The sequence below is a fragment of the Nelusetta ayraudi genome, unplaced genomic scaffold (genome assembly GCF_046127955.1).
Source record: "Nelusetta ayraudi isolate G7.1 ecotype Tasmania unplaced genomic scaffold, CSIRO-AGI_Nayr_v1 ptg000001l, whole genome shotgun sequence".
Classification (NCBI taxonomy): domain Eukaryota; kingdom Metazoa; phylum Chordata; class Actinopteri; order Tetraodontiformes; family Monacanthidae; genus Nelusetta; species Nelusetta ayraudi.
The window spans coordinates 1,997,403-2,010,000 of record NW_027466051.1 but is presented as its reverse complement, the minus strand read 5'-3'; the positions used below and the strand labels follow the sequence as shown (position 1 = coordinate 2,010,000).

Sequence of the window (12,598 nt, the reverse complement as noted above, 5' to 3'; positions counted from 1 at the left end):
CTTGTCTTCCTTGTCTTCTTAAACCTGTGGATGAAGTCCGAGAGCCTCCGGCAGCAGCTGCAGGAGGCCGAGGACGGACTGGTGGGGGCGCGACAGGAGCTGATCCAGGCCCACCGGGAGCTCCAGGACGTGGCCCAGGACCGGGACCGGCAGCGCAAAGAGACTCTGGACCTGAGGAGGCTGCTTGGCGACGAGGCCAGAGAGAAGGAGTCCATCCAGGCCTCCAACCAGGAGCTGAGGGCTTTAGTGAAGAGGGCGGAGAGCGACAACAGCAGGTACGGCAGTGTTGTGTCCAAGCAGTTCCCCTTCTGTAACTCCAGGGAAACTTTTTTTTCCCCACAGCTTTTAGGTCTTTTAATCAAAATTTCACAATCACTAAACTTATTTATGGTACAGATTACAACCTAAAAACAGGAGAATGTAGCAGCTCTTAAATTTTATTGTTGGAGGTAGCCAGAAATGGCTACCTATACTTCCAGAAGAACATACTAGAAGAGTTTTTAAGCATTGATGCAACATTGGCGTAGCATTGCAATCTTTGTTGAAACATTGAAAGATTGAATGTTTCGTTTGGTCTTTTGTTTCACTGTTGTTTTTATTATTTACCTATTTATTATTCATTTATTCATTTTTACATCAATGTATGTCATTATGAAAATATGAATAATTTCCAGGTGTGGCTGTAAAAATCAAAAATCTTCCTCTTCTTCTTTTTCTTCTTCTTGCGTCTGACCCTGTAATCCTGCGGTGAGCAGCCTGAGGAGGGCTGTGGAGGAGCACGAGCAGAAGGTGGCCGTGCTGGAGGGGTGCAGGAGCTCGGTGGACCAGGAGGCCTCGACGCTGCGCGGAAGCATGAGGGAGCTGGAGAAGAGCCGCCTGCAGGCTCGCAGGGAGCTGCAGGAGCTGCGCAGACAGGTGAAGAAGACGAGTTGTTCCTGTGGATGTGTAACAGCCCCGTCCGTCCGTCCGTCCGTCCGTCCGTCCGAGTTCACGAGGCGTGCGCGTCCTGTCCCCCCGCCGAGAGCAGGTGAAGCTCCTGGAGGGCGAGAACGGGCGCTATCAGCAGGAGGTGCAGGAGCTGCAGGCCCGGCTGGGTCAGGAGGAGCGGAAGGAGGAGGAGGCACGGCGCAAGGCGTTCGCCGCCAAGAAGCAAGTCCTGGAGTGTGAAGCCGGCAGGGATGCTGCACTCAGCAAGGTAGCAGGAGATCTCTCGCCCTCTCTCTCTCTCCCCCTTCCTCTTTCTCTCTCTCTTTCTCTCGCTCTTTCTCTCTCGCTCTTTCTCTTTCTCTTTTCCCAGTCCATCCGTTCCAGCACCAGCGTCCTGACCAACAGCCTTTTTCACTGCCCCCTCATCCACTCCCTTCTTAAGCATCCATCTTATACTCTCATTTTACCCATACAAGCACTGGGGACGCCCTGCTCCCCCCTTTCCACTCCCCACCTCTTTGTCATTGAGCATTTGCACTGAGCACATTGCACTTTGTGTATATTTCCGTTTTTGGGGTTTTTATTTTGGAGTTTAATTATTGTCATGCCGATGGAGCTCCAAACTAAATTTAGTTGTTTTTTGTGGACAATGACATATCCAATGGCAATACAACTACCTACCTAACTAACTAACTAACTAACTAACCAACTAACTAACATCTCCAGGGGTTAGACCAGCGGTCCCCAACCCCCGGGCCGCGGACCGATACCAGTCCATGGGTCATGAATCTGAATAATTTTATTTTGAAAAATTACCAGATTCTCTCCGTTACATCCATTTATGGCTCAACTCTTGATGCCTGTCAAGGGGCTTGTCTTGGTCACATGAAATGTCACCTCTTTTATTATTATATTTAGAAAATTCCACAGTTTTCATGCCGGTCCATAAAAATATTGTCTGACATTAAACCGGGCCGTGGTTCCAAAAAGGTTTGGGACTGCTGGGTTAGACTTTGTTTCCTTTGCTATCTGGCCAGGAAGCCTTTTTAGTTTTTCTGAAATTTTAAGAACCCTTTATTAAAGTCTTTCTCGCATTGTCTTTGTCTTCTCCAATGCTGCAGGTTGCAACTCTGCAGCAGCAGCTGCAGCAGCTGCAGGCGGCTGAGCTCCAGGCCCGCGAACTGCTGCAGGACCGAGAGACTCTGCAGCAAAGGGGCGAACAGAAGCACCGGGAGGCCGCCGCCCTGCTGGAGGAGGCTCTCCGGGCGGCCGTCACGCGGACCAGCGAGCTGGGCGCTCAGGCCGAGCTGGCCGAGAGGAAAGTCCAGCGCCTGGAGGAGCAGCTGGGAGCGGCCGGCGCCGGACGCAGGGAGCTGGAGGCGCAGCTGGCCAGGTTGTGTTCGGCTGTGCGCCACGCCGTCTGCTCCACGGAGAACCACAACTTCTCCAGTCCAGCGGGAACCCGGCCACGGAGGTCCCCGTCTCCGAGGAGACGCCACCTGCAGGCCAAAGGTACGTTCAGAACAACATATAGGCGTCGGCAACGATAAATATCGACATTAGGGATGCACAGATATCACTCTTTTGCAGAATGAGTACAGTACAAGTACTTGAGTACTAATTTCAGCACTCACCTATACCAACATTGAGTACTTTATAAGACCATTACACATCATGGAATTACTTTGATTTGTTTTATTTTTTCTGTTCTGTTCTGTTATTTGAACAACATTCCTCCGCATGTTTTTTCAAATTTAACAAATTTAACTAAATTGTCATATATGTACATAAACAACTGGCATCAGTGTTGTGGTATTGGCACGTGTTCTACAAATACGAGTAGAGTGTCCCCAGTATCGGTGCTGATATCCGATGCTGGTATCGGTATCGGTGCATCCCTCACCGAGATGTTCTCTGTCGTGGAGGAACGTGCGTGACGGACGGGTGTGAGGGCGCTGAGCCAGGCGTTGACTGGCTGCTGGCAGCGTTGCAGGAATTTCAGCAGGAGCTCAGAGAGGCTCGGGATGAGAGGGTGAGCAGCAGTCCGCACTGTCATTTTCGCATCTTTCATTTTTTGCCGCGGACGCCAGGAAGAAGCACCTCGCACCGTCGACTAGCAGGAGAACTGCAGAAAGCTGCATATTTATTTAGGACAAACAGGCATTTAAATACAACTGACACAATCATTTTGATTTTTGTAAAAATCAAAATATCATGTCAGAACATAGAAGGGTTGAGTTGATGCCTCTGCACTGATTCTATCTTAAAAACGTTTCGGTGAAATCCTTCACCGCTGAGATGCCCTGGACGACTGAGAACCTTCACAAACATTGTATATTATATTTAGCCCTTCATTTACAGCCTCCTGCTAAAAACTAAGGCTCTGTTGGACCTTCCACATGTTTGGGAAGGGCCAAAAAAAAAGTCGGCCCCAGAGGTTGGCACTTAGCACTTAGCTGCGGGTGTGGTCAACAATCAAAGTGACATCACAGAGGACTGATTTAATCTGAGAGGATAGAAATGCAGAATCACATAAGAAAAATGCTGGTAGAGTGAATTTGATTGTTGTCGTCTTTTTTTGTTTTTGGCCATTTGAGGTCATTGAAGGTCATTAAACGTCTCCTCCGTCCTCAGGATGAGGCCACAGTCCAGGCGGCCAGTCTGAGGCAGCAGGTGACGGAGCTCCAGGGCAGCCAGGAGCAGTCCACCGGCCAGCTGCTGCAGCTGCAGAGCTCCGTGAAGCAGCTGGAGCAGGGTATGTCGCTGCGCCAGCCACCGGGAATCATCTGTGGTGACTTCTAAAAAACTAAAGAGCTCTAATTACGGTTCTGTTGTTCCAGGGAAGAGAGAGACGGCGGAGCGGCTGCGCCGGACTCAGGCCTCCCTCAGCCTGCGGGAGGAAGTGACGCTTCGCACGGAGGAGGAGAAGCGAAGCCTGGAGGAGCAGCTGTCGACGCTCAGGGCCAGTCAGCAGGCCGCAGAGTCCGAATCCAGAGGGCTGCAGGTAGGGTTGTTAGTCTAGTCATCAGTCAGATTTAATTAGTTTCAGTCACAGTCACTTTCTTTTTAATCTAGTCAAAGTTTAGTCGACTAAAAAAGTCGGAGCGTTTTAGTCAGAATCATCCGTGACTGTGTTCGTCCAGGTTTGGTCAATGAAAACTGATGACATTTTAGTTTAGTCATCAAAGAAAATTGTATTTTTTAGTAATGCAGGTCTATTTAACCCAGTGAATAGAGTGGAATTACGCTCTCTCTTTCTCTTCATAAATCGTGAGCGTAGCTGCGTCTCCTGGATCAAAATAATGCCTCGTCGAGTCAGCGTCAGTTTGGTGGCCGAGGGCCGCAAACAGTAAATTTGCAGCGTTTCTCTCTTGCAGCGTCTCTGTGTTTGCAGCGCGTTTGCAGCCCTTGACCGCTGTACATTTAGGACATGACCTTAGCTGCATCGCCTGCTCAGTGCGACCTGATGCAGCCCCACAACTGCCACAGGAAATATAATAATAATAATGATAATAACGCAACTAAATGAGACAAAATAACATGAGAATGTTTTATCTTGTCTCATTTTTTTCAACAAAAATTAAGAGACATTTTCATAGGGATGCACCGATTCACTATACCAGTATCAGGTATCGGTACTGATACCTGGTTTGAGTGCTCCGCTTGAACTTAAATCGAGCTGATACCACAACACTGATACCAGTTGTTTATGTATGTGACAATTTTGTTAATGTTAAAGTTGTTTTTGTCACCCATCTGTTGAAGTAATTCTTTATGAATGATGGCTTTATAAAGTACTCAGTATCGGTATTGGTGAGTACTGAAAAGAAAGTGCTCATACTGTACTCGGGAATAAAGTGGTATCGGTGCCATTTTAGCAAAGTTTTAATTTTATAAACCAGCGTCTTGTTTTTATTCGTCAGAGGTTCGTTGACGAAAAATTTTCATCGTAGTTTTCGTTGACAAGAACAACACTACAGTAGCTGCAGGCTTGGAGAAAGTCAGTAGTGAACCGAGGTCGCTGGAGCAGCACAACTTGGCCATTACTAACCGTGGTGCCTGCTCCCTCCACACCCCCCTGCCCCACTAGGAACGGCTGGAGCTGGTGCAGGGCTCGGAGGCCCGGGCCCGGGCCGACCAGCGGAGAGCCAAGGAGTCGCTGCAGGCGGAGGAGGAGAGGGCGAGCCGCCTGCAGCTCTGCCAGCGCAGCCTGGAGGGCGAGCTGCAGCGAGCCCAGCTCCGGGCGGCCGAGCTGGAGGCCGAGGCCGGGGCGCTGCACGAGCGGCTGGCCGAGCTGAGGGGGCGGCTCGGCCTCAGCGAGGACCGCGGCGCCGCGCTGGCGCTGGGCCAGGAGCAGCTGAGCACCTCGCTGGCCCGCGCCGAGCAGCAGGAGAGTCAGCTGAGGGAGCAGAACCAGCAGCTGGCGCGCAGCCTCGCCGACAGCCGCGGCGGCGGCGACGACCTGCAGCGGCAGGCGGCGCAGCTGCAGGGGGCGCTGGCCGCCAGCGAGCACGACCGCAGGCTGCTGCAGGTATCAAAACTTTGTTTGTTTGTTTAGTTTATTTTGAACATGTTTGAAAAAATAAATAAAGGAAAAGATGGATAAGAACATGGGCATGCGGTTACGTTAAAAAAAAAAAACCCAATCAGAATTATTCTCAAACATCTTTTGAACATTTTAACTGTATAATTTAAATAAAGTTTTCCATATTCAAAAAGAGCAGAAAGAGGTTCAAGAAGCTTTTCTTGTCCTTCCCCCATTTTTCAATGAACTAATATCGTACTGTAAATGATATATAATGTTATAACTAGGGATGCACTAATACCACTTGGAGTACTTGCCTTTCAGTACTCACCAAGACCAATACCGACAACCTATTGTGTAATTTTATATTACACAATATGAAATGACTTAGATTTTTTTTTTCTACAGATGTTCTGGTATTTGAACAACATTCCTCAGCATGTTTTATAGAACATGGGGGTGACTGAAGTTTCACTGCAGGTCACAAAATTAACAAAATTGTCATACGCAGACATACTGTATACGACTGGTATTGGGGTCGTGGTATCGGCATGCATTTTACCAGTATGAGAAAACTACTCAACCCCGGTATTGGTGCCAATATAACTGTTATAACATAATTGATAATATATACATGTGTACAGGTAGGTATCAGAATACATACACACAACACTTATATGAATAGACGACACATCAACTTTGATAAGAATAAGAATTTTGCTGCACTTCTTCTTGTGTTTCTGTTGCATTTAACACACGTGTCCGTCCGGTGAAGACATTCACATCATTAGTGCCACAACTGTCTGTTGATAAAAACAACAAAAAATCTCACTGAGCGTCGTTTGCGCCCACAGGAGCGGCTGGACAAAACGCGGGACGCCCTGTCGGGGAGCAAGAAGCTGAACCACAAGCTGACGGAGCAAAACCAGAACCTCCAGCGGGACCTGGAGGACCTGCAGGTCACAGACTCAGAGCTGGAGAAGCACAACCGGTCGCTGAAGGAGGTGGGTGGCTCACATCGGTCACATAGGCCACGGGGGGGCGGGGGGGGGGGTTTACAGGTTCCCGGCGGCGTCTCAGCCGGTTTTTCGATGTGACCGCAGAGCCTGAAGCAGCAGCAGCAGCAGCAGGAGGCAGAGCTCCAGGTGCAGCTCCAGGTCCAGGACGGCTGGAGGCAGCAGCAGCGGGAGAAGGAGGAGCTGCAGCAGAAGGTGGGCGACCTGCAGGGCTGCCTGGAGAAGCTGCAGGGCGAGAGGACAGAGGCGGAGCGGAAGCTGGCGCGGCTCGGCAAAGAGAGGTCGGCGCTCAGGAAGGCTCTGGAGAAGGTGATGACATCATCGCACAGCTTTTACTCAAACTCCACAATCGTCATTGTCAGTCAGAAGAGGCCACCAGACAGAGACGTCGAAAACTAGATTTTTTTTTTTAAGAAAAGGTTTTGTTTTAAGTGAACTGTCCTTTCATTTATCCACTTCTCATAAAGCTGCTGCTCCTTCGTGCTCCGTCTGTTTTAAAATTAAAGTTTTTTTTGCAGGAGTCGTTTTTTCCTTTCGTTGCAAAAAAAAAGGATGCCAATTACAAACAGTTGTTTTTTGATGGGGGTTTTCTTCATGAGGCTGACTGGCAACCTGAGGCGACGTTCTATCTGATCTCAGCTCACAGTTGGGGTCCTTTAACATGTTGCTCTCATAAATACAGCAGCCTGAAGGTCCTCACACACAGGGTGAATTCACTAGGCGAATAATCTGTTGTTGTTGTTTTTTTTTAAACCTATTGAAGTCAACCAGCCAAATTTTCACAGAGCTTTTATTGTTTGGCTCTTGTGTTGAATTGTGCGGAGGCGAAAAGGCGAACGGCTGGACCTTTGACCAGTCAACATGATGTTGGCATGTTGACGGCGCATCAAAACTTCTGCAATTTGTTCTCTCCCTCTGCAAACATGGAACCAGTTGACGGAGCAGTCCTTCAAATTGTCGTTCTAAAGTACTGGTGAAATTTCATTGGGTCAAATTTGAGCTCCTGAATCGTCGTGTTGAACTCACCCACCTCCTCTTGTGTTGCTCTTACATAAAACAAAACTTCTCGGTCGCCGCGCTTTAAAAAAAATCATATCTTTTATTCTTTCGTTTAAATCTGTTCCGAAAAGCTTTCTAATTGATAAGCACATCCAAAGGAAAAATGGAAAAAAAAAATCTTTTGTGGCACCAGGAACTTAAATAACTTGGTCACAAACTGTTGTGGAACCGCCGCTTCTTAACCAAACATTCAGTATCTTCCACCTGCGCCAACGCGTCATCACCTGACCTATTTACCCACCTGACGTACACAACACGCCCTCTCAAGATAGGAAAAACAAAATAATCATAATAAACATTTTGAGCAATACAATAAGCAGAATACACATGTCCACTGTAAACTATAGGCATACAAAAGTCATTACTTTAACGGCTGCAACACCTCTCTCAAGGACAATATTGGGTGAACCCAAAGACTTCCATTCTTTTCTTTTTCTTTTTTAATCCAACCATCACCAGGACGTCATCACTTGAGGATGTAGTCGAAGAAAGAGCCCCAAACTTCAGTCGCTTAGCGAATTTTATACGCACATTCGCCAAGCGCTTGGTGTGGACAGAAGAAATTCGCAGGCGAAAAAATTCAAATTTTCGCATTGCTTATTCGCATTGCTTATTAGCACCGCTGCGCTGATTTCCCGGTGTGTGAGGACCTTGGGGATGAAGAGTTAGAAACAGCTCAACACTTCTCCTCAGAGTGAACACTGACGCTGCTGTCATCCATCCTCTCACCCAGAATACTAAACAGCTTTTAACATGACAGGTTGTGATGCCGCGTACAAAGTTATTTGGGTTTGGATTTTTAATAGAAAATTTGAATATTTTTAATATCCAGCATAGCCAAACCACAGCAGGGCGGTTATTTATTCATTTATTTATTTATTTATTTTTATGTGCCACATTCTTGGGGGGGGGGGGGACGAGACGAGACGAGACGAGACGACATGCAGCTCCAGCAGCTTTTGGAAAAGGCCTTAATGAGCAGCTCCACTCAGCCATGCGGGAGATGATTTGTTTCATTTTTTTCTGTTTGCTGCGGTCACCCGGTTACGTAACTTTATTTGTTCCATTCTCCACATTCTTCTCCGTGTCACAGACTGAACGCAGCATCTCCAAGGTCCCCTATTATTACAGACACCCTCTTATTTTTCTTTATTTCTCCTGATTTATTGTGCAAGAAAACCTCTCTGGAGCTCCATAAACTCAGCTTGTTTAGCCCTGTGTTAACAGCTTGCTGTAATAACTGATTGGAGATTAGGGAGATTGAAAGATTGGGGTTGAGTGGCGGGGGGGTAGGGGGTTTCCTAACCTGGTAGCGGTATCAGTAATGACCTGTGACACCACACATGACATCACAGGCCGTCGACTCAAAGAAAACACCAGTAGAGGGATTTGAAGTAGCAGTCGTTGCTCACGCGTGCTGTCGCCCCGCTGCCATGTTCTCAGGTGGAGATGGCGAGGCTGCGCCGGGAGGAGGAGGCGGCGTCGGCGAGCACCCAGAGGGAGCGTCTGGAGCAGACGGTCGGCGTCCTGCAGCAGGAGCTCGCCGCCAAGCAGGAGGAGGCGCAGGCCGCACAGGTCAGGGCTGTTAGCGCCTGTTAGCAAAGCGTTATGTTAGCAAAGTGGAATGTTTTCCTGGGCTGAGCAAGACTGAGGAAGTTGCTGTGACTCCTGGCAGTTTTTCTGAGAGTAACCGGGGTTGTTTTTTTGTAGGCGGCTGGAAGCTTCTGTAACCACCCCCCCCACTGTCAGTGTCTCCTGGGTGCTGATGTAGGTAGTCGCTGTGCGTGCATGACAAGCCCAGACCTTCCTGAACTCTGCGAGGGCGTTTTAGACGTCCCAGTCTGGACAGGAAGTACCAGAAACTCTTTTTTCTGCGGAATGAAATTAACAGCGGCTAGTGTTGCCAACTTTCATTCAGAAAAATAAAGGACGCCTCCCGCAGTGCTCGGGACCGTGGTCATCACAGACCAGTGGCCCGCCAGTAGTGGTAAATCATAACTTCATATAGAGTTTCAAAAAACCCTCATTATTTAATCTATTTATTTAACAACAATCAATAAAGTGCAGGATGGATGGCTTTTACAAAGGAATCTAATAAAGCTGAAAATATCAAGCGATCCTGATTCATGGCCCATGGGTTTTGTTTTTGGGATAACCACGCCACAAACTTGCCCGACCTCGTTTGATTGGTCACTGCAAAGTCTCTCACTTCTACCTCAAGTGCGCCACCTTTGGTGGCTGAAGGATAATTGTACTGATTATCCGTGCTATCCGCACTACAGGCAACAGTTTACTGACAACAATATGTAGCGTCTGTGGATAACATAAAGCACAACTCAAGACCCATTTCTTCACTTTATTGTTTGATGTTTTGACTTTTCATTTCTGCTTTGTTAATCATTTGTTCTTTCCCCGGGTAAACTGTAAAGCACTTTGAGCTGCAGTTCATGCAATGAAAGGTGCTACACAAATAGATGTATTATATATAGCCCTAGAATTCTTAGGCTCCATATGTGTCTTTTATATGTGTAATCCAAACCTTCGAAAATGGACTTTCAAATTCTCCGCTTCCTGTCCGCTAGCAGTGTTGACAGCTTGGCACGATGGCAAAGTCGGTAAGGTGGCAGGTGTTAATCATCGTTCCAAACGATGTTCTATAAATGACTACTCAGTGATTCATTTTCCCTCTGTGACCAATGGTGGCGCATGTAGCGCACTCGAAAAGGGAAATCAGCAAGATTATGCAAAAGAAGAAGAGACGTTGCAGGGACCAATCGAAAGAGTTTGGGGCGTGGTTATCCCAAAAATCTCCTAGAGAAAAAAATCGCAAACTTGCATCCAAAATAAATTTACCTTCCAGACAACTCAGAAATACGGGAGAAAACCTGTCTCGTATCGATGCAAAACGGGACTGTTGGCAGCTCAGTTAGCGTTGAAGTGCCTCCGAAAAAAACCAGCATGGATTTTAACAGTGCGCAGAAGGACCAAAACATCGTGTGTGCTGACCCTCTGTGATCTCACAGTTTGTCTCAGTGACCACACCCCCAGCCAGGTGTTGGCTCCGCCCTCTGAGACTGGCCTTGTTTGTTTTTTTTGACACAATCTAAATGTGGGTGAAGGTCCAGCAAAGCATCAGTTTTAGCGGGAAGTTGACAACACAGGGCTAAACACATGGTTTATTACCTGGAGGGGGGGTCACTTTCAATGTTCTCCTATACTGCAGTAGAGAAGCTACAGAATACCTGTGTGGGCCTGAGGAGGTCGTAACCTTAGCACTTGCCGGGGTCAGAGGAACTCAGTGCTTCCCCCTTGTGGCGAAGCAAAGTACCAGCGACAGATTCTTTGCCTGTGGTTAGCTACGAGAAGCGTTGAATCTAATGCACAAAGTCACATGAAACATTGTCCATCCAGGCGCACATCTCACAGCTGGAGCACGGTCACACGCAGCGCCTCCTGGAGGCGGCGGCCCGCCACCACCAGGAGCTGGACCTGGAGACGCAGCGTCTGAGGGAGAGCCAGCTGCAGGCCCAGAGCGTCCTGGAGAGCCGGGAGAAGGCCCACCGGCAGAGGGTCCGGGGTCTGGAGGGCCAGGTACAGTACCTGCCTGGTGGTCCTGGTGCTTCCCCGCCAAAATAAAGGAAAAACCACCTCATCCTCATGTCTCCTTCTGTGCTTGGGGGGGCTGCAGCTGCAGACGCTGAGGGAGCAGCTGGAGCAGGAGGCCAGGAGGCGGCTCGGCCCGTAGCCCAGCAGGGGGACCCGGACCCGGACCCCCGGAGGTTCTACGTCAGCAGCTACGTCCACGTCTGGAGGCGGGGCCACGGCACAGGGGGGGGGGGCCTCGCTCGCGCCCGCCGCCCCCCTCCAACCCCCGTCCCGCTCCTCGCACATGTGCGCCGAGGATTACATTAATCTGCGGCAGAACTCAACAACAACAAACAATGAGTGTTTTGTTTATGAGCGGCCTGGACGTGCCAAATTATTTTAAGGATTTCCGTTGGCTCGCTCGCCCGCTCCCTCCCTCGCTGCACCGCCGTGTCTGTTTATGGTTCTGTCTTCTTTTTTTTTTTCGATTTCTTTCAGGGGAAATATTGCGGTGAAAGGTTTCAATAATTGCCTCCTTTATTTTCTTGTGGTTGTTTGCGAACCCGTCCATCATATCGATCGTGCACCAAATTCTTTTCTTTCTTTTTTTATAAGTCCCAGTCGCCCAGCGTGGAGCCTAACGGGACTAATTTCTAAATATTTGCGATGAGTGTTTGCAGATGTGCTGCGATTTACTAGCTGCTGCTGATTGTGCCATTAAGGGTTTTTCTCTCTCTCTCTCTCTCTCTCACTCTCGCTCTCTCTCTCTGTCCCTCTCTATCTCTCTATATTTAATAGCGCCTCTGATTTATTTTATAATCTGTTATAATGTGAACTCAATCGATAGTCGTGTGTGTGTGTGTGTGTGTGTGTGTGTGTTTTTGAAAGGAGGCGGTTGTTTTTAATAAAGTGACTACAACAGCCACACAGTGTGTTTAGGGTCCAACAACCATCTTTGTTCTCACGGCTGCACACAATACTTTTGCTGTGGACGACTGTTCTCTTTTCTTTTTTTTCTTCTGCTTCTTTTTTTTTTTTTCCCTCCTGCGAACTTTCACGCAGGGACACTGCTGCCCTTTCATGGCCTGCGAGTCGCCGTGTTCCTTTCACACCATTAAGGAGCTCTTTGAGACTCGACCTTTGACCTCCTGTGTCATCCTCGCTGCGGTTCTCCTAAGGCAGAATGACACAAACCTGCCAATGATCTCTCCTGTCCATGAACTTCTGAGAAATGAGAAAAATCTGAGGATCTTCTTTATTTCACTCCGTTGTGATGTCATAAATTGCACCACTGCTTGTCTCAGGTTTTGGCTCCGCCCCTGGGGACCGCCTGTCACCTTCCAACGTGTGAAAAGGTCCAACAGAGCATGAGTTTTTTCAGCAGGCGGCTGTAAACACGGGGCTAAGTAAAGGTTTTGCTTTTGGATGTGGTGTGGTTGAAGGTCAGCACAGGAAAGTGACTTTTGGAGCAAAGATTGTTAAGTAT

General features: G+C 48.4%; 1 protein-coding gene across 1 annotated transcript in view; it reads left to right on the top strand.

Moving 5' to 3' along the window:
• Positions 1 to 12,037, top strand: part of crocc2 (ciliary rootlet coiled-coil, rootletin family member 2) — a 35,800-nt gene extending 23,763 nt beyond the window's left edge. Inside the window, exons 24-37 of the mRNA XM_076024594.1 lie at positions 37 to 275; positions 756 to 915; positions 1,028 to 1,195; positions 2,049 to 2,439; positions 2,835 to 2,836; positions 2,879 to 2,959; positions 3,562 to 3,682; positions 3,768 to 3,931; positions 5,018 to 5,458; positions 6,307 to 6,456; positions 6,556 to 6,777; positions 8,971 to 9,102; positions 10,939 to 11,118; positions 11,216 to 12,037. Of these exons, the coding sequence (XP_075880709.1) occupies positions 37 to 275; positions 756 to 915; positions 1,028 to 1,195; positions 2,049 to 2,439; positions 2,835 to 2,836; positions 2,879 to 2,959; positions 3,562 to 3,682; positions 3,768 to 3,931; positions 5,018 to 5,458; positions 6,307 to 6,456; positions 6,556 to 6,777; positions 8,971 to 9,102; positions 10,939 to 11,118; positions 11,216 to 11,272 (2,508 nt within the window). The 3' untranslated portion in view covers positions 11,273 to 12,037. The remainder of the gene's footprint in view (positions 1 to 36; positions 276 to 755; positions 916 to 1,027; positions 1,196 to 2,048; positions 2,440 to 2,834; positions 2,837 to 2,878; positions 2,960 to 3,561; positions 3,683 to 3,767; positions 3,932 to 5,017; positions 5,459 to 6,306; positions 6,457 to 6,555; positions 6,778 to 8,970; positions 9,103 to 10,938; positions 11,119 to 11,215) is intronic.
• The last annotated feature ends 561 nt before the right edge of the window (positions 12,038 to 12,598 follow it).